Genomic DNA, 26,463 nt, shown 5'->3' with positions numbered 1-26,463 from the left:
TACTCAGGGGTCTAATGGTAATCCCCCTTATGTATACTGGGAGGCAGTTGAATAGTCTTGGGTCCCTGATGCTTATTGTGTTGTCTCTTAGTGTACTCGTGACGCCTCTGCTTTTCATTGGGGGAATGTTGCATCTCCTGCTGAGTCTATTGCTTTCGTAGGAAGTGATTTTAGTGTGCAAGTTTGGTACTAATTCCTCTAGGATTTTCATGTATCCTCTAAGATTTTCATATATCATGTATCTTTATCGCCTGTAATCCAGGGAATAAAAATCAAGGGACTTCAACCATTCCCAGTAATTTAGGTGTTTCATCGCACTTATGTGTGACGTGAAAGTTCTCTGTACATTCTCCAGGTCAACAATTTTGCCTGTCTTGAAGGGGGCAGTTAGTGTACAGCAGTATTCCAGTTAAAAGAGAACAAGTGGAGGTTAAAGGTTCTCATTATTCATCCTATCATTTTTGTAGCAAGTGAGGTAGATACATTTTTATGGTCTTTGAAGGTGAGATCCTCTGACACTGTAACTCCCAAGATCTTCACATTAATTTTTTGCTCTGTTGTATGGTTAAAATTTGTTTTATACCCTGGTACAGTTTTAATTTCCAAAAGTTTTTCATTGACTCTTCTTTGAACTTTTTTTTTCTGTGGCTCATTTAAAGATTTGATTGATGTCCGCTTGGAGTCTTGAGGAATAAACCATACCACTGGTGGGGATAGAACCCACGATCAGAGAGTCTCTAAATTCCAAACTGTCGGGTTAGGAATCTACGATGGAGGACACTGTCATAATAATCCGGGTGTCATCCGGAAAGGAAGACACAGAGCTATAGCTTACATCTCTGTCTATGTCGGATATGAAGATGAACAACAGGATGGGAGAGAGAACTGTGCCTTGTGGAACAGAGCTCTTCACTGTAGCCGCCTCAGACTTTACTCTGCTGTCACTCTGTGTTCCATTTGTTAGGAAGCTACAGATACATATACCAACTTTTACTTTTATTCCTTTATCACGCATTTTGTGTGCTATTTCACAATGTTCGCACTTGTCCAACATTGTTGTTGTTACACTGACTATTTGGCAGGTTGCTACACTGACTCTACTTAGCAGGTTGTTACACTGACTATTTGGCAGGTTGCTACACTGACTCTACTTAGCAGGTTGTTACACTGACTATTTGGCAGGTTGCTACACTGAATTTACTTGGCAGGTTGCTACACTGAACTTACTTGGCAGGTTGCTACACTGAACTTACTTGGCAGGTTGCTACACTGAACTTACTTGGCAGGTTGCTACACTGAATTTACTTGGCAGGTTGCTACACTGAATTTACTTGGCAGGTTGCTACACTGACTCTACTTTGCAGGTTGCTACACTGGCTCTACTTAGCAGGTTGTTACACTGACTCTTCTTGGCAGGTTGTCCTACTGGCTCTGCTTGGCAGCTTCCACTGACGCTACCTGGCAGGTTGTTCCAGTGACTCTGCTTCGCAGTTTGTTCCACTGACTCTACTTGGCAGGTTGCTACAACTTGGCAGGTTGTTCCACTGACACTACTTGGCAGGCTGTTCCATTGATTCTACTTGGCAGGTTGTTTCACTGACTGCTTGGCAGGTTGTTCCACTGACTCTACTTGGCAGGTTGTTCCACTGAATCTACTTGGTAGGTTATCCTACTGACTCTGCTTGGCAGGTTGTTCCACTGACTACTTGGCATGTTGTTCCACTGACTACTTGGCAGGTTGTTCCACTGACTACTTGGCATGTTGTTCCACTGACTACTTGGCAGCTTGTTCCACTGACTACTTGGCATGTTGTTCCACTGACTACTTGGCATGTTATTCCACTGACTACTTGGCAGCTTGTTCCACTGACTACTTGGCAGCTTGTTCCACTGACTACTTGGCTGCTTGTTCCACTGACTACCTGATAGGTTGTTCCACTGACTACTTGGTTGCTTGTTCCACTGACTACCTGATAGGTTGTTCCACTGACTACCAGGCAGCTTGTTCCACAGACTACCTGATAGGTTGTTACACTGACTACTTGGCAGGTTGTTCCACTGACTACTTGACAGGTTGTTCCACTGGCTACATGGCAGCTTGTTCCACTGACTACGTGGCAGCTTGTTCCACTGACTACTTGGGAGCTTGTTCCACTGACTACTTGGGAGCTTGTTCCACTGACTACTTGGCAGGTTGTTCCACTGACTATTTGGCAGGTTGTTCCACTGACTACATGGCAGCTTGTTCCACTGACTACATGGCAGCTTGTTCCACTGACTACATGGCAGTTTGTTCCACTGACTACATGGCAGCTTGTTCCACTGACTACTTGGGAGCTTGTTCCACTGTCTACTTGGCAGCTTGTTCCACTGTCTACTTGGCAGCTTGTTCCACTGTCTACTTGGCAGCTTGTTCCACTGTCTACTTGGCAGCTTGTTCCACTGTCTACTTGGCAGCTTGTTCCACTGTCTACTTGGCAGCTTGTTCCACTGTCTACTTGGTAGGTTGTTCCACTGTCTGCTTGGTAGGTTGTTCCACTGTCTACTTGGCAGCTTGTTCCACTGTCTACTTGGCAGCTTGTTCCACTGTCTACTTGGCAGCTTGTTCCACTGTCTACTTGGCAGCTTGTTCCACTGTCTACTTGGCAGCTTGTTCCACTCTCTACTTGGCAGCTTGTTCCACTGTCTACTTGGCAGCTTGTTCCACTGTCTACTTGGCAGGTTGTTCCACTGTCTACTTGGTAGGTTGTTCCACTGTCTACTTGGCAGGTTGTTTCACTGTCTACTTGGTAGGTTGTTCCACTGTCTACTTGGCAGGTTGTTCCCCTGTCTACTTGGTAGGTTGTTCCACTGTACTTGGTAGGTTGATCCACTGTCTACTTGGCAGGTTGTTCCACTGTCTACTTGGCAGGTTGTTCCACTGTCTACTTGGCAGCTTGATCCACTGTCTATTTGGTAGGTTGTTCCACTGTCTACTTGGCAGGTTGGTCCACTGTATACTTGGCAGGTTGTTCCACTGTCTACTTGGCAGGTTGTTCCACTGTCTACTTGGCAGCTTGTTCCACTGTCTACTTGGCAGGTTGTTCCACTGTCTACTTGGAAGGTTGTTCCACTGTCTACTTGGCAGGTTGTTTCACTGTCTACTTGGTAGGTTGTTCCACTGTCTACTTGGTAGGTTGTTCCACTGTCTACTTGGAAGGGTGTTCCACTGTCTACTTGGTAGGTTGTTCCACTGTCTACTTGGTAGGTTGTTCCACTGTCTACTTGGTAGGTTCCTCCACTGTCTACTTGGTGTGTTGTTCCACTGTCTACTTGGCAGGTTGTTCCACTGTCTACTTGGCAGGTTGTTCCACTGTCTACTTGGTAGGTTGTTCCACTGTTTACTTGGCAGGTTGTTCCACTGTCTACTTGGCAGCTTGTTCCACTGTCTACTTGGTAGGTTGTTCCACTGTCTACTTGGCAGGTTGTTCCACTGTCTACTTGGCAGGTTGTTCCACTGTCTACTTGGCAGGTTGTTCCACTGTCTACTTGGTAGGTTGTTCCACTGTATACTTGGCAGGTTGTTCCACTGTCTACTTGGCAGGTTGTTCCACTGTCTACTTGGCAGGTTGTTCCACTGTCTACTTGGTAGGTTGTTCCACTGTCTACTTGGCAGGTTGTTCCACTGTCTACTTGGCAGTTTGTTCCACTGTCTACTTGGTAGGTTGTTCCACTGTCTACTTGGCAGCTTGTTCCACTGTCTACTTGGTAGGTTGTTCCACTGTCTACTTGGTAGGTTGTTCCACTGTCTACCTGGCAGGTTGTTCCACTGTCTACTTGGCAGCTTGTTCCACTGTCTACTTGGTAGGTTGTTCCACTGTCTACTTGGCAGGTTGTTCCACTGTCTACTTGGCAGCTTGTTCCACTGTCTACTTGGTAGGTTGTTCCACTGTCTACTTGGCAGCTTGTTCCACTGTCTACTTGGTAGGTTGTTCCACTGTCTACTTGGCAGGTTGTTCCACTGTCTACTTGGCAGCTTGTTCCACTGTCTACTTGGTAGGTTGTTCCACTGTCTACTTGGTAGGTTGTTCCACTGTCTACTTGGCAGGTTGTTCCACTGTCTACTTGGCAGCTTGTTCCACTGTCTACTTGGTAGGTTGTTCCACTGTCTACTTGGCAGGTTGTTCCACTGTCTACTTGGCAGCTTGTTCCACTGTCTACTTGGTAGGTTGTTCCACTGTCTACTTGGCAGCTTGTTCCACTGTCTACTTGGTAGGTTGTTCCACTGTCTACTTGGCAGGTTGTTCCACTGTCTACTTGGCAGGTTGTTCCACTGTCTACTTGGCAGGTTGTTCCACTGTCTACTTGGCAGGTTGTTCCACTGTCTACTTGGTAGGTTGTTCCATTGTCTACTTGGCAGCTTGTTCCACTGTCTACTTGGTAGGTTGTTCCACTGTCTACTTGGCAGGTTGTTCCACTGTCTACTTGGCAGGTTGTTCCACTGTCTACTTGGCAGGTTGTTCCACTGTCTACTTGGCAGGTTGTTCCACTGTCTACTTGGTAGGTTGTTCCATTGTCTACTTGGCAGGTTGTTCCACTGTCTACTTGGTAGGTTGTTCCACTGTCTACTTGGCAGGTTGTTCCACTGTCTACTTGGCAGGTTGTTCCACTGTCTACTTGGCAGGTTGTTCCACTGTCTACTTGGCAGGTTGTTCCACTGTCTACTTGGTAGGTTGTTCCATTGTCTACTTGGCAGGTTGTTCCACTGTCTACTTGGCAGGTTGTTCCACTGTCTACTTGGTAGGTTGTTCCATTGTCTACTTGGCAGGTTGTTCCACTGTCTACTTGGCAGGTTGTTCCACTGTCTACTTGGTAGGTTGTTCCACTGTCTACTTGGCAGCTTGTTCCACTGTCTACTTGGTAGGTTGTTTTACTCAGTACTTGTATGTCAATATTTTTATTATTATAATTAAATTAATCATTAAACCCTTTAAAGGTCACACATCAAGACTCTTAAAGGTCACACATCAAGACTCTTAAAGGTCACACATCAAGACTCTTAAAGGTCACACATCAAGACTCTTAAAGGTCACACATCAAGACTCTTAAAGGTCACACATCAAGACTTTTAAAGGTCACACATCAAGACTCTTAAAGGTCACACATCAAGACTCTTAAAGGTCACACATCAAGACTCTTAAAGGTCCCACATCAAGACTCTTAAAGGTCACACATCAAGACTCTTAAAGGTCACACATCAAGACTCTTAAAGGTCACACATCAAGACTCTTAAAGGTCCCACATCAAGACTCTTAAAGGTCACACAACAAGACTCTTGAAGGTCACACATCAAGACTCTTAAAGGTCACACATCAAGACTCTTAAAGGTCACACATCAAGACTCTTATAGGTCACACATCAAGACTCTTAAAGGTCACACATCAAGACAAAGGTCACACATCAAGACAAAGGTCACACATCAAGACTCTTAAAGGTCACACATCAAGACTCTTAAAGGTCACCCATCAAGACTCTTAAAGGTCACACATCAAGACTCTTAAAGGTCACACATCAAGACTCTTAAAGGTCACACATCAAGACTCTTAAAGGTCACACATCAAGACTCTTAAAGGTCACACATCAAGACTTTTAAAGGTCACACATCAAGACTCTTAAAGGTCACACATCAAGACTCTTAAAGGTCACACATCAAGACTCTTAAAGGTCCCACATCAAGACTCTTAAAGGTCACACATCAAGACTCTTAAAGGTCACACATCAAGACTCTTAAAGGTCACACATCAAGACTCTTAAAGGTCCCACATCAAGACTCTTAAAGGTCACACAACAAGACTCTTGAAGGTCACACATCAAGACTCTTAAAGGTCACACATCAAGACTCTTAAAGGTCACACATCAAGACTCTTATATGTCACACATCAAGACTCTTAAAGGTCACACATCAAGACAAAGGTCACACATCAAGACAAAGGTCACACATCAAGACTCTTAAAGGTCACACATCAAGACTCTTAAAGGTCACCCATCAAGACTCTTAAAGGTCACACATCAAGACTCTTAAAGGTCACACATCAAGACTCTTAAAGGTCCCACATCAAGACTCTTAAAGGTCACACATCAAGACTCTTGAAGGTCACACATCAAGACTCTTAAAGGTCCCACATCAAGACTCTTAAAGGTCACACATCAAGACAACGGTCACACATCAAGACTCTTAAAGGCCCCACATCAAGACTCTTAAAGGTCACACATCAAGACTCTTAAAGGTCCCACATCAAGACTCTTAAAGGTCATACATCAAGACAAAGGTCCCACATCAAGACTCTTAAAGGTCCCACATCAAGACTCTTAAAGGTCCTACATCAAGACTCTTAAAGGTCCCACATCAAGACTCTTAAAGGTCCCACATCAAGACTATTAAAGGTCCCACATCAAGACTCTTAAAGGTCCCACATCAAGACTCTTAAAGGTCATACATCAAGACAAAGGTCCCACATCAAGACTCTTAAAGGTCCCACATCAAGACTCTTAAAGGTCCTACATCAAGACTCTTAAAGGTCCCACATCAAGACTCTTAAAGGTCCCACATCAAGACTATTAAAGGTCCCACATCAAGACTCTTAAAGGTCCCACATCAAGACTCTTAAAGGTCGCACATCAAGACTCTTAAAGGTCCCACATCAAGACTCTCTACACATTTGACGGTCGTCAGCTGGTCCATGAAGATCTACATCAACCATCGCTACACATTTCCACATTAATCAGCAACAACAACTACAAATGTAAGGGAGGGAAAACTTATCGGTTTGGATAAATTACAAAATAATAACAAAATTTGTTTTATTATATTTCTAGGTATTGAACGTAATCATTTTTCCCTCATATGTTCTTTATTCCACATATCATTATTTCACTTACAGTGCAGGTTTTCAGGAACGTAGCTTGCACGATCTGTCAGCGTCTGCTCTCTACCCAAAGGTTAAAGTTCATTTTTGCATTTAAATTATAAGAAAAAATACATATATAAGCCATATTGGATTAATTATTCATCATAATTCTAGATGGTAAGATTAGTGTATCACACGGTGTAGTTTCCGTCATCTGTGTTACATTCTGTAAGTTCCCAGCAAGAACAGTGTTTATTTAAACTTACATTGTTAGGCTGGAGCAGCGTACCTGCCGCTGGATGTGACGTTCCCCGAGTCCCGTGTGGCACACATCCTGCAGGATGCCAGACCTGCTCTGCTGCTTGTTCAAGGTGAGCCTGCAGCACTGCAGGGTGCCCACACCAGCCCACAACTGGAGAACAAGGTGCCCATCCTGCACCTGGAAGATCTACACTCAGAGGTATTGTGCTCTAAGGTGCTATGGCTAAGTAAATTATTTAGAATTGTAAAATGATAAGTCCTGTGTTGAATAATGTATAATTATCATAGATACAGTCAGGCCGTTACTCCTTCTTTATAAGGTTCCATTATTCAACTTTGTTGTTGTTGAACGAATCCGGAATAGATTCAGTTATTCATGGAATTATTTTTTGGGTCCTTTTTCTCGGTGCATGGCACACATTCCCTAACTTAAAAACTAGTAACATAATTATATTCTAAATATGATTAATGTATTTCCTCACATCTAAATTTCATTTTCTGATCTTTCGTATGAATATCAGTATCATCCAGATTAGTGATATTTGAAGACATGTATTTTCTGTAGTGAAAACAAGCGAAATAGGAATATTTGTTTTTATTTTTCTTATCGCACGAGCCATCTCCCACCGAGGTAGGGGGACCCTAAAGAGGAAGAACATTCACCATCATTCATTTATTATCTTTCCAGATGTGTATTAAGATCACAAATGACCCTCTGATCTGCAACAGTCCCACCTCTCCTCCAGAGTGCAGGCATTATACTTCATCTCCAGGACTCAAGTCCGGCTAACTACTTTTCCCTGAATCTCTTTATACATCCTACCTTCCTTACACTCCAACAGCATGTCAAGCCATATAAACACTTGGTTTCCACTCAATCTGATTTAACAGGCTCACACAAGCCTGCTGAAATGTTCAAACTGCTAGCACTCAAAACCACTTATACCCTGTCCTCCTCCCTCCAACCCTTCCTGGAATGACCTCCTCCCATCCCCTCCTTCCTTCCAATCTGGATTTATTCACTCTCTTGGTCATCCTGTTCTGCTTCATCCTCCTTCATGTCCAAGCCAACAAATAAAGTTTTATAACTACCTGATTTTGAATTATTTGCTCATTCGTTTTTTCACAAGACTTCTAAGAATGTTGCCCTAGGTAATTTGAGGGTTATGACGGTGACATTTTATAATTACATAAATTAGAGGAAACACCTCATCACTATTCATACAATCACTGTCTTGCCAAAAGTACATTGATATCACAATTCGGATGATCCTCTGAACTGCAGCATCCCTACCCCTCCTTCAGTGTGCAGAGTCCAGTTAGTCAGACCCACCTCGCATTCCAACAGCATATTCATTAAAAACCTCTTGTTACCATTTACACTAATATAACACACACAAGCCTGCTTAATGCTGAAGTCCCTAAAACCCAAAGCATCCTTGACCCTTCCCTTCAACTATTCCTCGGATGACCCTTCTCCCTCCTAACTTCCATCCTGGATTTATACATTCTTTTCATCACCCTATTCCTCTCCATCATGTCTACATGCCCAAATCGCCTCAAAAACCTTTCAGTCCCTGGTCACCCACAACACTTGTAATTTCTATGCTCCGAATTCTCTGAATGTTATTCACACAACACATTGCTCTCAAAAATTTCATCTCCATTGTCTCCAGCCTTCTCCTGGATGCAGCGTTCAAAACCCATACCTCAAACTTCAAACACGCTTTCAAAACCCATACCTCATACCTCAAACATACGTTCAAAACCCATACCTCATACCTCAAACACACGTTCAAAACCCATACCTCATACCTCAAACACACGTTCAAAACCCATACCTCATACCTCAAACACACGTTCAAAACCCATACCTCATACCTCAAACACGCATGAAAGTGTTCCTACCACTATTCTCTGTTACTTCACCTTATTTTTGGGGGTTTTCAATAAATTTCTTTCTAAAGATGCCTAAACACACACAAAACTTTTTCTCCCTCATCTGATTTATGGTTCATTTCGTCTTTCATAGAAGCATCTGTTGACATGTCAACTCAAGAATATTGAAACATTTACCTTCTCCACTCTCACTCCCTCCAGTCTGATATTGAGTCTGTCATTGCCTAGACTTTTTGCTGCCCTCATCACCGTGCTGATTTTTTATATTCCCTTTGAATTTCCACTTTTAACATAACCTCTCAAATTCATCTAACAACCTTTGAAACTTGTTTTCAGAATCCCCTAATGGAAGTGTGTCATCAGCAAAGAGGAATTGTGATAACTCCCACTTTGTATCTGATCCTCTATGAAAACAAAAATGAAGATCTTTCAGTGGTGCATTAAGGAGTCTGTGGAGACAAAGTATGTTATCCATGGAAGCAAAGAGGGAAATGTATGAGATTATAGTGGTAACAACACTCTTATATGAGGAGGATGGAGGCAGTGGAGATGTTGTGTCTGAGGGCAATGTACATGTGAATATACTGCAAGGAATCCGTAGCTTGGAGATTAGGAAGTGCACGGTTAATAAAAATATTATCCAGAGGGTTGAGGAGGGGTTTTTGAGGTGGCTCTAGACATTTAGAGAGGATGGAACAAAATAGAATGACTTGGAGGGCATATAAATCTGTAGTGGAAGGAAGGCAAGGTAAGGGTTGTCCTAGGAAAGGTTGGAGAGAGGGGGTTAAGGAGGTTTTGTGTTTGAGGGGTTTTAATTTCCAGCAAGCGTGCATGTGCATGTTAAATAGGAATGGAGACAAATGCTTTTTATGACTTGTCGAACTGTTGGAGTGTGAGCAAAGTAACATTTATGAAGGGATTCAGAGAAACTGGTTAAGCGGACTTGAGTCCAGGAGGTGGAAAGTAAGTACCTGCACTCTCAAGGAGGGGTGGAGATGTTACATTTTTTTCAATTGTAGCATAGATGCACTTCTGGCACGACACTGATGGAATGAATTATAATGAAAGTGTTTCTTCTTTTTTAGGTTACCACGCCTTGGTGGGAAATGGCTCGGTTAATAAAAGAATAAATATTATTATTTTAACAGAATAATGCTTAAGGCACTCTTCATAATATTTAAGAAGACATATGTAAGCTGCTATTGTTTCTTTTAAAGGTCGAGGAAGAAAGAGGTGATGACTTGAGTGTTGGTGAGGTTGGTGCGAGTGTGAGTGGGTCGTCCATCGCCACAATATTGTATACCTCAGGATCAACAGGAGTACCCAAGGGTGTGAGACTGTCTCACCGAGCAATATTTAACCGTCTCTCCTGGCAGTGGAAGACCTTCCCTTACCAAACACAAGAGGTAAGTCCTCTTTATTGTATACTCACAATTATATCACACAAATGTTAAACCTAACTTTGTTATTTTTTTTAAATACACTACCTAACAGAATACTCCATTCTACTGAATGAACAGCAATGCATACAACCATATGACCTGTCTTTGTAATACTCATTTGTATTTTATAGTTATCTGTTTACAATAATGTCTTATCACTGATTTCATCATTGCTTAGTTAATCTTAAGTTAATTTTAAGCCAGCCCGTAATGCTATGCATATAAATGGCTTTGGCATGCTGCTCTTACCTGTATTTTTTGTACCTCTGTTTGTATGCTAAATTTCTAAATAAATAAATAAAAGGTGAGCCCAGCATATATTGTACCGTGAAACATAGCCTCTTGTCACTATCAAATGCACATAAAGGCCTAATAATATGTTTACACTGTTATATGTTAAGTGAGCAATAGACTTAGGCCTAAAAGAAATGCATATGCATTACTTACCTTAAAATATTTTCATCCTTAGCTTATAGTGAGTGGTGAATATACTTACAGTGAGTGGCGAATATACTTATAGTGAGTGGTGAATATACTTTCAGTGAGTGGTGAATATATTTATAGTGAGTGATGAATATGCTTATAGTGAGTGGTGAATATACTTACATTGAGTGGTGAATATATTTATAGTGAGTGATGAATATGCTTATAGTGAGTGGTGAATATACTTACAGTGAGTGGCGAATATACTTATAGTGAGTGATGAATATGCTTACAGTGAGTGGTGAATATATTTATAGTGAGTGATGAATATGCTTACAGTGAGTGGTGAATATATTTATAGTGAGTGATGAATATGCTTATAGTGAGTGGTGAATATACTTATAGTGAGTGGTGAATATACTTATAGTGAGTGGTGAATATACTTATAGTGAGTGGTGAATATACTTATAGTGAGTGGTGAATATACTTATAGTGAGTGGTGAATATACTTACAGTGAGTGGCGAATATACTTATAGTGAGTGGTGAATATACTTATAGTGAGTGGTGAATATACTTATTGTAGGAAGTCTGAAATAATGAAGAATGTGTATAATTAAAAACCATTACTTTAGTGAAATGTTGTAAATCGGTAACCGCCTATATTAACAGTTACTATAATGATCCTTATTGTCTCATTATAGTAATTATTATTCAATCAGAATGCTTATATTGTAGATACTGAGAACCATATTTGCACATATATTTTCAGTACATTTAGAGCACTCTTGGTGCTCGGGTGGAAACTCTTTTAGTTTTAACAATAACGTACTCTCCTTATTCCAATTTTTAAGTCAGTTTGAGGTTTTAAACACAACAGTGGTCTCCTAACAAGACAGGGTTATCCAAAAAAAGAAAACACATTCACCAACATTTACTCAATTGCCATCACAATAAATTCACCCGTTTAACTGCAAAAATCTCCACCCCATTCCCCTTCAGAGTGCAGCCGCTGTACTTTACACTTACACCACTCAAGTCCGGATAACCGGTTTCTCTGAACCCCTTCGTAAAAGTTACTTTGCTTACAGTCCAGCAGCATGTCCATTAAAATCCGCTTGTCTTAATTCATTCCTAGCTAACACATACAAACCTGCTCAATGCTCAAGCTCATAAAACTCAAAGCCTCCTTTATTCCCTCCCTCCGATCATTCCTGGAATGGTCCCTCCCTCCCTTCCACACTAGATTTATAAACCTTCTTTGTCAGTCCATCCCTGTCCATCCTTCTCCATGTTCAAACCACCTCAGCAATCCCTCCTCATCTATCTGTGTTATTTATACCCTTGGTCAACTCACATCACCTTTTAATCACTACACTCTAAATTCTCTGAATAATATTCGCATTACACATTGCTCTTAAATATAACACGTTTGCTGCCTCTAGCCTTCTCTCTGCCTCAGTGTTCGAAACCCGAACCTCCCACCCATTTAAAAGTGTTGCTACCACTATACTCAGAGTGGTTGATTCCTTTTCGATTGCCTCCATAGAAAAACTAATTGCTGTCGATAGATGCTTCAACACACAATCCACCTGTTTTCTTTTAATATTTCATAGGCTCACCTACTGACATGTCCACTCCCAAATATCTAGATACATCCACTTGTTCCATTCTCTCTCTCTCTCTCTCTCTCTCTCTCTCTCTCTCTCTCTCTCTCTCTCTCTCCAGTCTGATATTCAATCTATTATTGCCAAGACTTTTTGTCACCCACCTCTTCTCTGTCTTCACTTTTAATTCCCTTCTTTAACATACCGTCCTCAATTCGTCCACTAACCTGTGTAATTTGTCTTCAGAATCTCTTAAAACCACCGTCTTCAGCTAAGATCAACTGGGATAACTCTCACTTTCCATCACATCCAACATCTTTCAATCCCACAACCCTCCCTCATAACCCTGCCTCACAACCCTCCCTCACAACCCTCCCTCACAACCCTCCCTCACAACCCTCCCCTACAACCCTCCCTCATAACTCCCCTCACAACCTTCCCTCACAACCCTCCCCTACAACCCTCCCCTACAGCCCTCCCTCACAACCCTCCCTCACAACCCTCCCTCGCAACCCTCCCCTACAACTCTCCCTCATAACTCTCCCTCATAACCCTCCCTCACAACCCTCCCTCACAACCCTCCCAAACAACCCTCCCTCACAACCCTCCCTCACAACCGTCCCTCACAACTCTCCCTCACAACCCTCCCTCACAACCCTCCCTCACAACCCTCCCTCATAACCCTCCCTCACAATCCTTCCTCACAACCCTCCCTCACAACCCTCCCTCACAACCCTCCCTCACAACCCTCCCTCACAACCCTCCCTCATAACCCTTCCTCACAACCCTCCCTCACAACCCTCCCTCACAACCGTCCCTCACAACCCTCCCTCACAACCCTCCCTCACAACCGTCCCTCATAACCCTCCCTCACAACCCTCCCTCACAACCCTCCCTCACAACCCTCCCTCATAACCCTCCCTCACAATCCTCCCTCACAACCCTCCCTCACAACCCTCCCTCACAACCCTCCCTCATAACCCTTCCTCACAACCCTCCCTCACAACCCTCCCTCATAACCCTTCCTCACAACCCTCCCTCACAACCCTCCCTCACAACCCTCCCTCACAACCCTCACTCACAACCCTCCCTCACAACCCTCCCTCACAACCGTCCCTCATAACCCTCCCTCACAACCCTCCCTCACAACCCTCCCTCACAACCCTCCCTCATAACCCTCCCTCACAATCCTCCCTCACAATCCTCCCTCACAACCCTCCCTCACAACCCTCCCTCACAACCCTCCCTCACAACCCTCCCTCATAACCCTCTTTCACAACCCTCCCTCACAACCCTCCCTCACAACCTTCCCTCGACTCTAACATTTACTCTTACAACCCCGTCTATAAATATCTTCAACAACCATTATGACATCACACGTCTTGGTCTACATTCAACTTTAACAAACAGTCCTCTCTCCTGTCCTGCGTACTATAACCTCACTCTCGCTCTCTTCGGAAAAACTCTTAACTGCTCTCAGTAAATTACCAGTTGTTGCACACATCTACAACATCTGCCACTTGGCTTCCCTGTCCACTATATCGTATAGCTTTTGTAAATCCGTAAATGTAACAAACAAGTCCGTACCCGTATTTACGTACTCCTAACATATGCTATATGTAAACACTTGGTCTATGTATCCCCTGCTCCTTCCTAAATCATTCTTGCTTCTCTGCGATGCTGCTTTCTGTCTTGCCACCTCAACCTTTCAATATTAATTCTCCCTTAAACTTTGCCTGGTATACTCAGCACACTTGTTCTCTTGCAATTATTTCATTGTCTCTTGTCTCCTTTCATTCTCTCTGCCAATCCTGTGGTACGTTTTCCCCTTTCATTAATATATTGACCAAACAAATCTTAAAAATATTATTTTAAATGATAATGAAGAAATATGAACTGTTATAAACATAACACCTTAACGTCTACAGGTGTGCTGTTTTAAAACTGCTCTCACCTTCGTGGACTCCATCAGTGAGATCTTCGGTCCTCTGCTGACTGGTCACCAGGTGGTGGTAGTTCCCAAGGTAAGAGTGATCATCACACTGATCACCAGGTGGTGGCAGTTCCCAAGGTAAGAGTGATCATCACACTGGTCACCAGGTGGTGGTAGTTCCCAAGGTAAGAGTGATCATCACACTGGTCACCAGGTGGTGGTAGTTCCCAAGGTAAGAGTGATCATTACACTGGTCACCAGGTGGTGGTAGTTCCCAAGGTAAGAGTGATCATCACACTGGTCACCAGGTGGTGGTAGTTCCCAAGGTAAGAGTGATCATCACACTGGTCACCAGGTGGTGGTAGTTCCCAAGGTAAGAGTGATCATTACACTGGTCACCAGGTGGTGGTAGTTCCCAAGGTAAGAGTGAACATCACACTGACTGGTCACCAGGTGGCCCGGGCCAAGTGGCTCCACTGCCCGGACCATGACTCCGTTTCGCGGTGGATCAAGGCCTGATCAACCAGGCTGTTACTACTGGTCGCACGCAAACCAGAGCACGAACCACAGCCCGGGTGGTCAGTTACTGACTTGAGGCGCCTGTCTAGCTCCCTGTTGAAGACAGCCAGGGGTCTATTGGTAATTCCCCTTATGTGTACTGGGAGGCAGTTGAACAATCTTGGGCCCCTGCCACTTATTGTGTTGTCTCTTAACGTACTCACTAGGCTCCTGTTTTTCATTGGGGGGGGGAGATGTTGCACAGCTTTCTGAGTCTTCTGCTTTCGTAGGGAGTGATTTCCGTGTGCAAATTTGGGACTAGTCCCCCTAGGATTTTCAAAGTGTATATTATCATGGACTTCAGCCGTTCCAGTAATTGAGGTGCTTTATTATTTATAAATGCCGTTAAAGTTCTCTGTGTGTTCCTCAGGTCAGCAATTTTGCCTGCCTTGAAAGGGGCCGATAGTGTACAACAGTATTCCAACCTAGAGAGAACAAGCGGTGTGAAAAGAATCGTCATTGGCTTGCCATCCCTAGAACCTTCAAAGGTTCTCATTATCCATCCTATCATTTTCCTAGCAGATATGGTAAGGACATTGTTGTGATCTCTTAGAGTAAGATTCTCTGACATTATCACTCCCAGGACCTTCACATTAGTTTTCCGCTCTATTGTGTAGTTGGAATTTATTTTATTCTCCGATCCAGTTTTTATTTCCTCAAGTTTTCCATAGCGGAGTAGTAAAAGTTTGTCCTCATTGAACTTCATATTGTTTTCTGAGGCCCATTGAAAAACTTGGTTAATGTCCGCTTGGAGATTTTCAGTGTCCTCAGTGGATGGCATTGTCATGCAAATTCTGGTATCGCCAGCAAAGGAGGACACGATGCTGTGGCTTACATCTCTTTGTCAGATATGAGGATGAGGAAAAGGATGGGAACGAGTACTACACCTTGTGAAACAGAATATTTTACTGTAGCCGCCACTAACGTTACTCTGTTTGCTATTACTCTTTGTGTTCTATTTGTTAGGAAGTTATAGATCCGTCTACCTGCTATTATACTATTGCTTCCACTCGTCGAAGGCTTTCGCAAAGTCTGTGTAAACTACACCGGCATTTTGCTTGTTCTCCACTGCATTCAAGACCATGTCATAGTAGTCCAGTAGTTGTGAGAGGCAGGAGCGACCTGCTTTAAACCCATGCTGTCCTGGGTTGCGTAATTGTAGGGTATCCAGGTGGATGGCAATCTTGCTTCTTGAGCCCTTTCAAAGATTTTTATGATATGGGACGTTAGTGTTATTGGTCTGTAATTCTTTGCAATTGCTTTACTGCCACCTTTGTTGAGTGAGGATATGTCTGTTGTTTATAGTGACTGTGGGACGGCCCCTGTGTCCATGCTCCCTCTCTATAGAATATTTAAGGCAGGTCAAAGGGTTTACTTGCTGTTTTTGACGATCATTTATTGCTCTTTCAAAGTCTTGTGGTGCTAAGAATATATCAGAAATTCTTGAATTATTACTATATTCTGCAGCAAACAAGAGACTGCGGTGTCGAGGACGCCCACTAATTCTGAATGGCTAAATTTTGGAAAAAAAATAAACATAGAAATAAGGCAGAAGAATTTATGGCCATGTTCTCATTCTACTCACTGTTCTGTTGCGCACAAGTGGCTGTGTCTATGGCAAGGACTCCATATTGATTTGTATTTTTTTTTATGTGTTTTAAAAATATTTCATGTTTATGTTTTAAGTTTATTGACTTTATCGTTTAATAATAGTGTGGAAATTTTTGAATTTTACGCAACCATGCATAAATTTAGCATGTAATTCAATGAAATGCATTATTGTTGGTTAAAATTAATTTGGGAATTAAAAAGGGAACCAGCAAACAAGTAGCGTCTGGTGGAGGTAGGAACCCATATTGGAATGGGAGAAACAAAACGACAATGAAATTTGAGGGAATTCTTCAGAGGCTCTGAAGGCTAATGTGGTTTAAGCCTCCCAAATAGGAGTAAGAAGAATCGGAGTTACAGTCTTGCAGAATGTGCGAAACCCACCACTTGGCAGGACTTAGAAATTAGATGTTAAAAGGGGATTATGAGAAGCGACCAACACACACACCTAAGTATACTGCACTTTATATGTTGAACTTCTGGCCAGTTAGGTTCCTCATATCTAGGCAGCGGTTGTGGGTGACCTAACTGCACCAGGCGACCTCCAGACAAATTTGGTGAGTGTTGGTAACTTATAAATATTTTTCTCATATGATTTATAAATACATGTATTCTCCCCCCTCCCCTTCCTTCCATCAGTCTACCTAATTATACAGCCCACATAATTTAAATATAAATATTATTACCCGAATTGTAGATCAATGGTTCAGAGAAGCAAAACGTTGATAAATTAGACACATGTGCAACTCTTGGGTATCTTTATTGAGGAAACGTTTCGCCACACAGTGGCTTCATCAGTCCATACAAAGGAGAATCTTGAAGAACAGGAGGAGAATGAGGTAATCAGTCTCTCACTTGGGAATTCTTCGCTTGCCTAACCCTTGGGCACGACCTACTTCCACATTGAACAAATGTGACACCACCTATGACTGCTGCACCTCTCCTGCCTACGGTTTACAAGCTGCTTCTCTGCACTTACGCCGTATTCCATTGAAGATTGATGGACTGACCACATCGACTCAAGGCTGAGGGACTGATTACCTCATTCTTCTCCTGTTCTTCAAGTTTCTCCTTTGTATGGACTGATGAAGCCAATGTGTGGAGAAACGTTTCCTCAATAAAGATACCCAAGAGTTGCACATGTGTCTAATTTATCAACATTATTACCAGAATTACTGGTTGTGTTATACTAAATTTGATGTTAATATTTATAGGTCCAGAGTAGATGTGGGATGTATGAGGGTAGTGGGTGTCGAAGGGAGATGTTCTCCTGGTGACCTGGGTGTCTCAAAATATTCCTACATGCCTCAGAGTTCTAACAATTGGTAAGAAATAGGTATGAATATAATGAGGTTCATGCAGGTAATTTAATCCCCACAAAGAGTTTATATGTGCTGCAACTTATTTTAATGCACAAATAAGACAAGCCAAACACCACAACGGAATAATATAACATTTTATAACACCCGTAATCCATCTCCTGGTGTACCTTAGCCTACACGAATCATTATTGGGTCATATACAGTTGTTTCGATTACTGTCTAGTATGGAAACACTTCTCTAGGCTTAGGTTGAGGCCTACGAGGAACGTAAACTTCGGTATCCAACACGTTTGATAAATTTTCGAGACTTATTTTTGGAAAGACAGAGTCTTGGATGCGTAAAATACTGTAACCAAATTTTGAGTATTACTCTGGTTAACGGCTCACTAAATGCTGAGTCATACTGGGACTTCAGTATCTCATTCACTTCTTTCCTGTGTAAGTCCCATCATGCTTACGCATGGGTCCAATACTGAATGTGGTTTTTACCTTAGATTTGGCGTAAGAAAATGTATTTTTTTTTTCACTTTCATTTATTGCTCTAAGATCTTCTTGTGATTCTTGTCTCCTGTACGAATTCTTAATCTTAAGTTTGATATTTTCTATTTCTCTGGCCAGTGCCTCCTTCTGTATTTCAGATAGACTGGCCACTTGGAGCGGCTCTCTGAATCTTCTCCTTCACCTGTAGAGGGAGTGTCTTTCTAGTTTAAATCTTTTCTTTTTTTCATATGGGAATGTGCCTTGAGTACACCTCAAGTGCCACAGTTAATTGTTTCTAGACAAAGATTCGTATCCGTGTTCTTTAGGATACCTTCTCAGCTTGTTTAATTTAGGATATGGTTAATTTGATCCCACTGTATGTTTCTCTTATTGAAGTTGAATTTAGTGAAGGCATCCTCATAACTGATCTCATCTTGCTGGTCAGGAGCCCTGTACATACATGTCTGTACGTCCTTTATGTTGTGATTTGAGTAAATTGTCTTTGATACTATTATATTTAATATCAGCTCATCGTTATTAATGAAGATATGGTTAAGTGTTTGCTGCAGTTGTGTTGGCTTCACTATTTGCTGGTTTAAGGGGAATTTGTTGCAGGGATTTAATAGCTCATGTGTGTGTGTGTGTGAATTTTCGTCTGAGCTGCCTGCTAAGGTTACCTCTCCTAAGATATTATTTGCCACATTTATCTATTTTAGGTGTCTTAAGCTGAAATCACCCAGCAACAAAATATTTAGAGCTGGGGTTGAAAGATTTTCTAAACAGCAGTCAATTTTTAAAAGCTGTTCTTTGAACTGATGGGAAGTTGTATCTGGAGGCTTGTATACAACCAAAATAATAAGGTTTTGGTTTTCAGTCTTTACTGACAAAACTTCAACTACATCATATGTGATGTTTAGTAATTTCCACCAAATGAGCGACTCTGTGATATAAGGCCAACCTCCCGCCTTCTTGCCTGTTCTTTCTGTCACATCTGAATAAGTTTTTCTCTGATCCATATGTCGTTGTGAAAGTGATAATTTGTGTGAGTCTCTGTGAAAGTCGCCAACATTGCTGATGAATAACACATTTCAAGGTGAAATAGTTTACGAGAAGTAGAACTGCATACTCCATTTATCATAAGGTCGCGGCATTTTTTTTTGGATGGTCAAACCTGCACATCCCCCCTGTTTTTCCAGATATTCTATGGCTACAAATTCCCTACTCATAAAATCTGCACTGATTTGATTTCAGTTTGCTAGGATTGTTTGTGCCTGGGTTCCCCACTGGTGCAGTTTTTCCAGACACCCACCTCCCCCACCTTATCAGTGGCACCTGTGCTTGCAACACTACAATCACCAATCATTACTGGTAATGTATCAACACCATCCCCCTAAACATCATCGCTAATTTTCCCCATCTCCAGCACTGTCTTCCAAGGCAGCACCAGCTGAGGCAGCACCAGCTGAGGCAGCACCAGCGGAGGCAGCACCAGCGGAGGCAGCACCAGCGGAGGCAGCACCAGCTGAGGCAGCACCAGCTGAGGCAGCACCAGCGGAGGCAGCACCAGCTGAGGCAGCACCAGCTGAGACAGCACCAGCTGAGACAGCACCAGCTGAGACAGCACCAGCGGAGGCAGCACTAGCGGAGGCAGCACTAGCTGAGGCAGCACCAGCGGAGGTAGCGCCAGCGGAGGCAGCACCAGCTGAGGCAGCATCAGCTGAGGCAGCACCAGCTGAGACAGCACCAGCTGAGACAGCACCAGCGGAGGCAGCACTAGCAGAGGCAGCACTAGCTGAGGCAGCACCAGCGGAGGTAGTACCAGCGGAGGCAGCACCAGCGGAGGCAGCACCAGCGGAGGCAGCGCTAGCAGAGGCAGGACTAGCTGAGGCAGCACCAGCGGAGGCAGCACCAGCTGAGGCAGCACCAGCTGAGGCAGCTCCAGCTGAGGCAGCACCAGCGGAGGCAGCACCAGATGAGGCAGCACCAGCGGAGGTAGCACCTGCGGAGGTAGCACCAGCGGAGACAGCACCAGCGGAGGCAGCACCAGCGGAGGCAGCACCAGCTGAGGCAGCACCAGCTGAGGCAGCACCAGCGGAGGCAGTACCAGCTGAGGCAGTACCAGCGGAGGCAGCACCAGCTGAGGCAGCACCAGCTGAGGCAGCACCAGCGGAGGCATCACCAGCTGAGGCAGCACCAGCTGATGCACCACCAGCTGAGGCAGCACCAGCGGAGGCAGCACCAGCTGAGGCAGCACCAGCGGAGGCAGCACCAGCTGAGGCAGTACCAGCGGAGGCATCACCAGCTGAGGCAGCACCAGCTGATGCAGCACCAGCTGAGACAGCACCAGCGGAGGCAGCACTAGCGGAGGCAGCACTAGCTGAGGCAGCACCAGCGGAGGTAGCGCCAGCGGAGGCAGCACCAGCTGAGGCAGCACCAGCTGAGGCAGCACCAGCTGAGACAGCACCAGCTGAGACAGCACCAGCGGAGGCAGCACTAGCGGAGGCAGCACTAGCTGAGGCAGCACCAGCGGAGGTAGCACCAGCGGAGGCAGCACCAGCGGAGAGAGCGCTAGCGGAGGCAGGACTAGCTGAGGCAGCACCAGCGGAGGTAGCACCAGCGGTGGCAGCACCAGCTGAGGCAGCACCAGCTGAGGCAGCACCAGCTGAGGCAGCTCCAGCTGAGGCAGCACCAGCGGAGGCAGCACCAGATGAGGCAGCACCAGCGGAGGTAGCACCTGCGGAGGTAGCACCAGCGGAGATAGCGCCAGCGGAAGCAGCACCAGCGGAGGCAGCACCAGCTGAGGCAGCACAAGCTGAGGCAGCACCAGCGGAGGCAGCACCAGCTGAGGCAGCACCAGCTGAGGCAGCACCAGCAGAGGCATCACCAGCTGAGGCAGCACCAGCTGAGGCAGCACCAGCTGAGGCAGCACCAGCGGAGGCAGCACCAGCTGAGGCAGCACCAGCTGAGGCAGCACCAGCGGAGGCATCACCAGCTGATGCAGCACCAGCTGAGGCAGCACCAGCTGTCATATGAGACTTTAATTATCCGAAAGAGTATTTTTGTCTTAGTTTTTCAGTCTTATAGTATATATGGTGGAGGTTCCTTGATGCTGAAGGTTCCTTGATGCTGAAGGTTCCTTGATGCTGAAGGTTCGTTGTTGCTGAAGGTTCCTTGATGCTGAAGGTTCCTTGATGCTGAAGGTTCCTTGATGCTGAAGGTTCGTTGTTGCTGAAGGTTCCTTGATGCTGAAGGTTCCTTGATGCTGAAGGTTCCTTGATGCTGAAGGTTCCTTGTTGCTGAAGGTTCCTTGATGTTGAAGGTTCCTTGATGCTGAAGGTTCCTTGATGCTGAAGGTTCCTTGTTGCTGAAGGTTCCTTGATGCTGAGGGTTCCTTGATGCTGAAGTTTCCTTGATGTTGAAGGTTCCTTGATGCTGAAGGTTCCTTGTTGCTGAAGGTTCCTTGTTGCTGAAGGTTCCTTGATGCTGAAGGTTTCTTGATGTTGAAGGTTCCTTGATGCTGAAGGTTCCTTGATGATGAAGGTTCCTTGATGCTGAAGGTTCCTTGATGCTGAAGGTTCCTTGATGATGAAGGCTCCTTGATGCTGAAGGTACCTTGATGCTGAAGGTTCCTTGATGCTGAAAGTTCCTTGTTGCTGAAGGTTCCTTGATGTTGAAGGCTCCTTGATGCTGAAGATTCTTTGATGCTGAAGGTTCCTTGATGCTGAAGGTTCCTTGATGCTGAAGGTTCCTTGATGCTGAAGGTTCCTTGATATTGAAGGTTCTTTGATGCTGAAGGTTCCTTGATGCTGAAGGTTCCTTGATGCTGAAGGTTCCTTGATGCTGGTGTAGCTTCCTTGATGCTTTAGGTTCCTTGATGCTGGTGAAGCTTCCTTGATGCTGAAGGTTCCTTGATGTTGGTTAAGATTCCTTGATGCTGAAGGTTCCTTGATGCTGGTGAAGATCCATTGATGCTGAAGGTTTCTTGATGCTGGTGAAGATTCTTTGAGGCTGAAGGTTCCTTGATGCTGGTGAAGATTCTTTGAGGCTGAAGGTTCCTTGATGCTGGTGAAGATTCTTTGAGGCTGAAGCTTCCTTGATGCTGAGGGATCCTTGATGGTGAAGGTTCCTTGTTACTGAAGATTTCTCGTTGCTGGTGAAGGTTTCTTGATGCTGGTGATGATTCCTTGATGCTGGTAAAGGTTATTAGATGCCGTTGAAGGTTCCTTAATGCTGTTGATGGTTCCTTGATGCTGGTGAAGGTTCCTTAATGCTGTTGATGGTTCCTTGATGCTGGTGAAGGTTCCTCGTTGCAAGTGGCCAGTTCCTTAATGATGGTGGTGTTCCTTGATGAGAGGGAAGGTTCCTTGATGCTAGCGACTGGGTCGATGATACTGGTGATGTTTCCTTGATGCTATTGAAGGTTCCTTGATACTATTAAATTACCTTGATGCCGGTGATGGTTCCTTGATGCAAATGAATGTTCCTTAATGCTGGTGAAGGTACCATGTTGTTTGTAAAGGTATATTGAGGTTGAAGGTTCCTTGATGCTGGTGATGATTCCTTGATGCTAGTGATCGGTTCCTTGAAGCTGGTGACAGACTACTTGATGCTGGTGAAGGTTCCTTGATACTGGTGACCGTTTTCTTGATGCTGGTGAAGGTTCCTTGATACTGGTGACCGTTTCCTTGATGCTGGTGAAGGTTCCTTAATACTGGTGACCGTTTCCTTGATGTTGATGATAGTTCCTTGATGAAGCTGAAGGTTCCTTGATGCTGGTTATGGTTCCTTGATGCTGGTGAGGTTTCTTGGTGCTGGTAAGAGTTCCTTGATAATGGTGACCATTTCCTTGAAGCTGTGGAAGGTTCCATGATGCTAGTTACCGGTTCCTTGATGAAGGTGATGATTCCTTTATGCTGGTGAAGGTTCCTTGATGCTAGTGATCGGTTCCTTGACGATGGTTCCTTGATGCTGTTAAAGGTAGCTTGATGGCGGTGATGGTTTCTTGATGCTGTGAAGGTCCCTTGATGCTAGTGATTATTCCTTGATGCTGCTAAACGTTCCTTGATGCTGATGATGGTTCCATGGTGCTTGTAAAGGTTCCTTGATGCTTGAGATGGTTCCTTGATGCTGGGATGGTTCCTTGATGCTGGGGATAATTTCTTGATGCCGTTGAAGGTTAATTGATGCTATTAAAGTATCCTTGATACTGGGAAAGGTCCCTTGATGCTGGTAATGATTCCTTGATGCAGTGATGTTTCCTTGAGGCTGGTGAACGTCCCTTGATGCTGATGATGATTCCTTAAAGCTGGGAAATGTTCCTTGATGCAGGTGACAGATTCTTGGTGTTTATGATGGTTGCTTAATATTTGTGAAGGTTCCTTGATTCTCTTCAAAGTTCCTTGATGCTGGTGATGGTTCCTTGTTGCTGGTGATGGTTGCATAATGCTGTTGAAGGTTCCTTTATGCTAGTGATGGTTCCATGATTCTGTTGAAGGTTCCTTGATGCTGTTGATAGTTCCTTGATGCTCGTGACCATTTCCTTGATGCTGGAAAGGTTCCTTCGCAAGAGATCGTGACGTCATATTCTCTCTTACTAGTAGGGAGAAAATCCCCCTTCGGAGGCTGGGAAAGTGGGCAGTATGTAGGTATTTTGTGTAATGATTGGAAGTCTGATAGGTGATGATATTGACGAAAAGACGAAGTTGCAATTCTTCATTTTGATTAGAATAGATTGTTAGGGACGTGTTTCCATAAGACACCTGTTGTCCCTGTCCTTGTTCACTCATCAGTGTAAAATGGGTACCTGGGTGTTAGTCGACCGGTGGGGGTCGCATCCTGGGACAAAACTGACCTAATTTGTCCGAAATGCTTAGCATAACAAGTGGCTTTGTATATAGTAGTATGTCACTGATGTCAGCTATGGTCTGTATACCTTGTACATGTACTTGTAGAAATAAAGATATTTTTATTACTATTATTATTGTATTCAATACAATGTGATTTGACCATAACTTTTTGAAGATACATTGAGTATAGTGAGACTAAGTCTGGTTCCATTCCATCAGCAGACATTCTTGCTTCATAATGTATAAAGAAATCTGCATTTAACGTACATCTAAGTTGCATTATTGTTCCAATAATATCAGTCACAGGTGTCTTTCTTAGAAATATACCATCAGTTTGGTTTTTATCTATATAATGTGTTTGGATTATACCGTGTGTTGGATGTACGGTCTAACTCACACCCACTCATATATTTATCTAACCTATTTTTAAAACTGCACAACGTTTTAGACTGAATATTTGCACTCGGGAGTTTGTTCCACTCATCCACAACTCTATTACCAAACCAGTGCTTTCTTATATCCTTCCTGAATCTGAATTTTTCCAACTTGAAACCATTGCTGCGAGTCCTGTCTTGACTGGAAATTTTCAGCTGCACTGTACCATTATTTGTTATCTGGATGCATTGTGAATGATTTTCTGTCATCGGTTTTCATTGTATCGTAGCTGCCCATTGCTGAGGGTAGGTCTTCAAGGTTTGGGAAGTTTTCATGGGTTCCGAATCTACAGTTTTATGGGTTTTCAAGACAGTTGTCAATTGTAGTTTTGGAACCAAAGGTTAATTTTTATGTTGAGTAGTTTGTATCTTTGTATATATCTAAGTATGACATTAGGTTTGGTGTGGTTTATTCCACAGGAGCACCAGCAGAGGTGGTTAATATATCTTGAAGCTGTTTAAGCGAGTGAAGAATAAAACCAGCAGACTGTATTTTTTATTCTATACTAAAGAGCTAAGTGTTGAAATGCATTCCGTCTAGGAGTGTAGTCTGCTTTTCCATCGGCTTTAATCCCATTATAAATATTTGGAGTTATCTAGTGGGTAGATGTACCATTGTGCGCTTCCTTTGAATGTGTCAAATTCGAAGTTGGATCTTCTGAGTATTTCGATTGGTACTAGTCCTTGACTGAATGGTCATGATAGGTATGGGTTGCTTGTCCCTTCGTGCATCACGAGACCATCTTGCTCGACAAGTCCAGTTATTCTCCTAGTTCTCTTCATTGGCGGTGCTGGTGGTGTTCTGAAATGAGAAGTGTTCATCATTATAGTCATTCATTATATAAGAAATTAGTTTCATTTGTGTAGTATTTTATACTTACGCTTATGGTGTTGGAGATGCCATTCTTCTTTTCAGTGTAGATGTGGAAAATACTGTATATATTTTCCAGAAATACAGTAGTTATATGTAAATAGATGGCCATACTGTATTTAATAAAATTTGTCATAAAAAATGGGAAGCTGCGCCTGCACAGACGACACTCGCCATTTTTGTTTTTGAACTGAGTAACATACATTAGTAATGGGAAGAATTTTTCGTGCTCTAGAGGTTAAATTTGGGCTGACACCTCTCAAATAGGAGCCAAAATTGTTGGATGTGCATTCCTGCATAACTTGAGCTATCAGGTGACTGGACAAGACAACTCCAGGAACTCCAGCTAAGTGTCTTATTTTATGTTAGATTCTGGCCAGTTTCTTCATAAATTTTAGACAGGAGTTAGATATGATACACCTTAATCTCCAGTCAAATTGGTGAGTGATATTAAGATATATTCTCCTTCTGTTATGTATATGTTTATATATATAATCCTTTTTTAATTTTAATATACAGTCCACAAATTTATATATTTACCAGCATTCCTGGTGATACATATTTCATTTGTAATTAATAGGTCCAGAGCAACTTGTTGATATGACAGTGGTAGGTATCGAAGGGGGACATTTTTGCGACCTAGGTGTCCCAAATTCATACTTGTCTAACTGATAAATAATAATTATCTTTGTTCATTTACTGTTATGTACGTAATGATACATTCAGATAAATGCAATTTTCCGCAGTAGATATGGAGGAAGTGTTCGAGCGTGATGTTGCCTGGTGGTTGGTTTCTGGAGCACTGGAAGCTGTTGCTGTCTAACATGCCTTTTATTTCATGTGTTAGACGGAATGTTTTTGTTCTTGATTGAAGAGCCTCTCCATCTGCAGGTG

The 26,463-nt window shown here is 43.4% G+C and overlaps 1 protein-coding gene across 6 annotated transcripts in view; it reads left to right on the top strand.

Annotated features, from left to right (window-relative positions):
* Positions 1-26,463, top strand: part of LOC128690171 (beta-alanyl-bioamine nonribosomal peptide synthetase ebony) — a 414,773-nt gene that overhangs the window by 210,283 nt on the left and 178,027 nt on the right. For all 6 annotated transcript variants that reach the window (XR_011392677.1, XR_011392675.1, XR_011392676.1 and 3 more), the window contains exons 4-6: positions 7,162-7,347; positions 10,265-10,453; positions 14,446-14,541. Coding sequence is in view for 3 of the 6 variants with exons in the window: in XM_070090435.1 (XP_069946536.1) it covers positions 7,162-7,347; positions 10,265-10,453; positions 14,446-14,541 (471 nt within the window). In the remaining 3 variants the exon portion in view is untranslated. The remainder of the gene's footprint in view (positions 1-7,161; positions 7,348-10,264; positions 10,454-14,445; positions 14,542-26,463) is intronic.

The sequence above is a fragment of the Cherax quadricarinatus genome, chromosome 32, assembly GCF_038502225.1.
Source record: "Cherax quadricarinatus isolate ZL_2023a chromosome 32, ASM3850222v1, whole genome shotgun sequence".
In the NCBI taxonomy this organism is placed as follows: Eukaryota; Metazoa; Arthropoda; class Malacostraca; order Decapoda; family Parastacidae; genus Cherax; species Cherax quadricarinatus.
The sequence above is the reverse complement of the archived record's forward strand: the minus strand, read 5'-3'. Positions and strand labels throughout refer to the sequence as shown.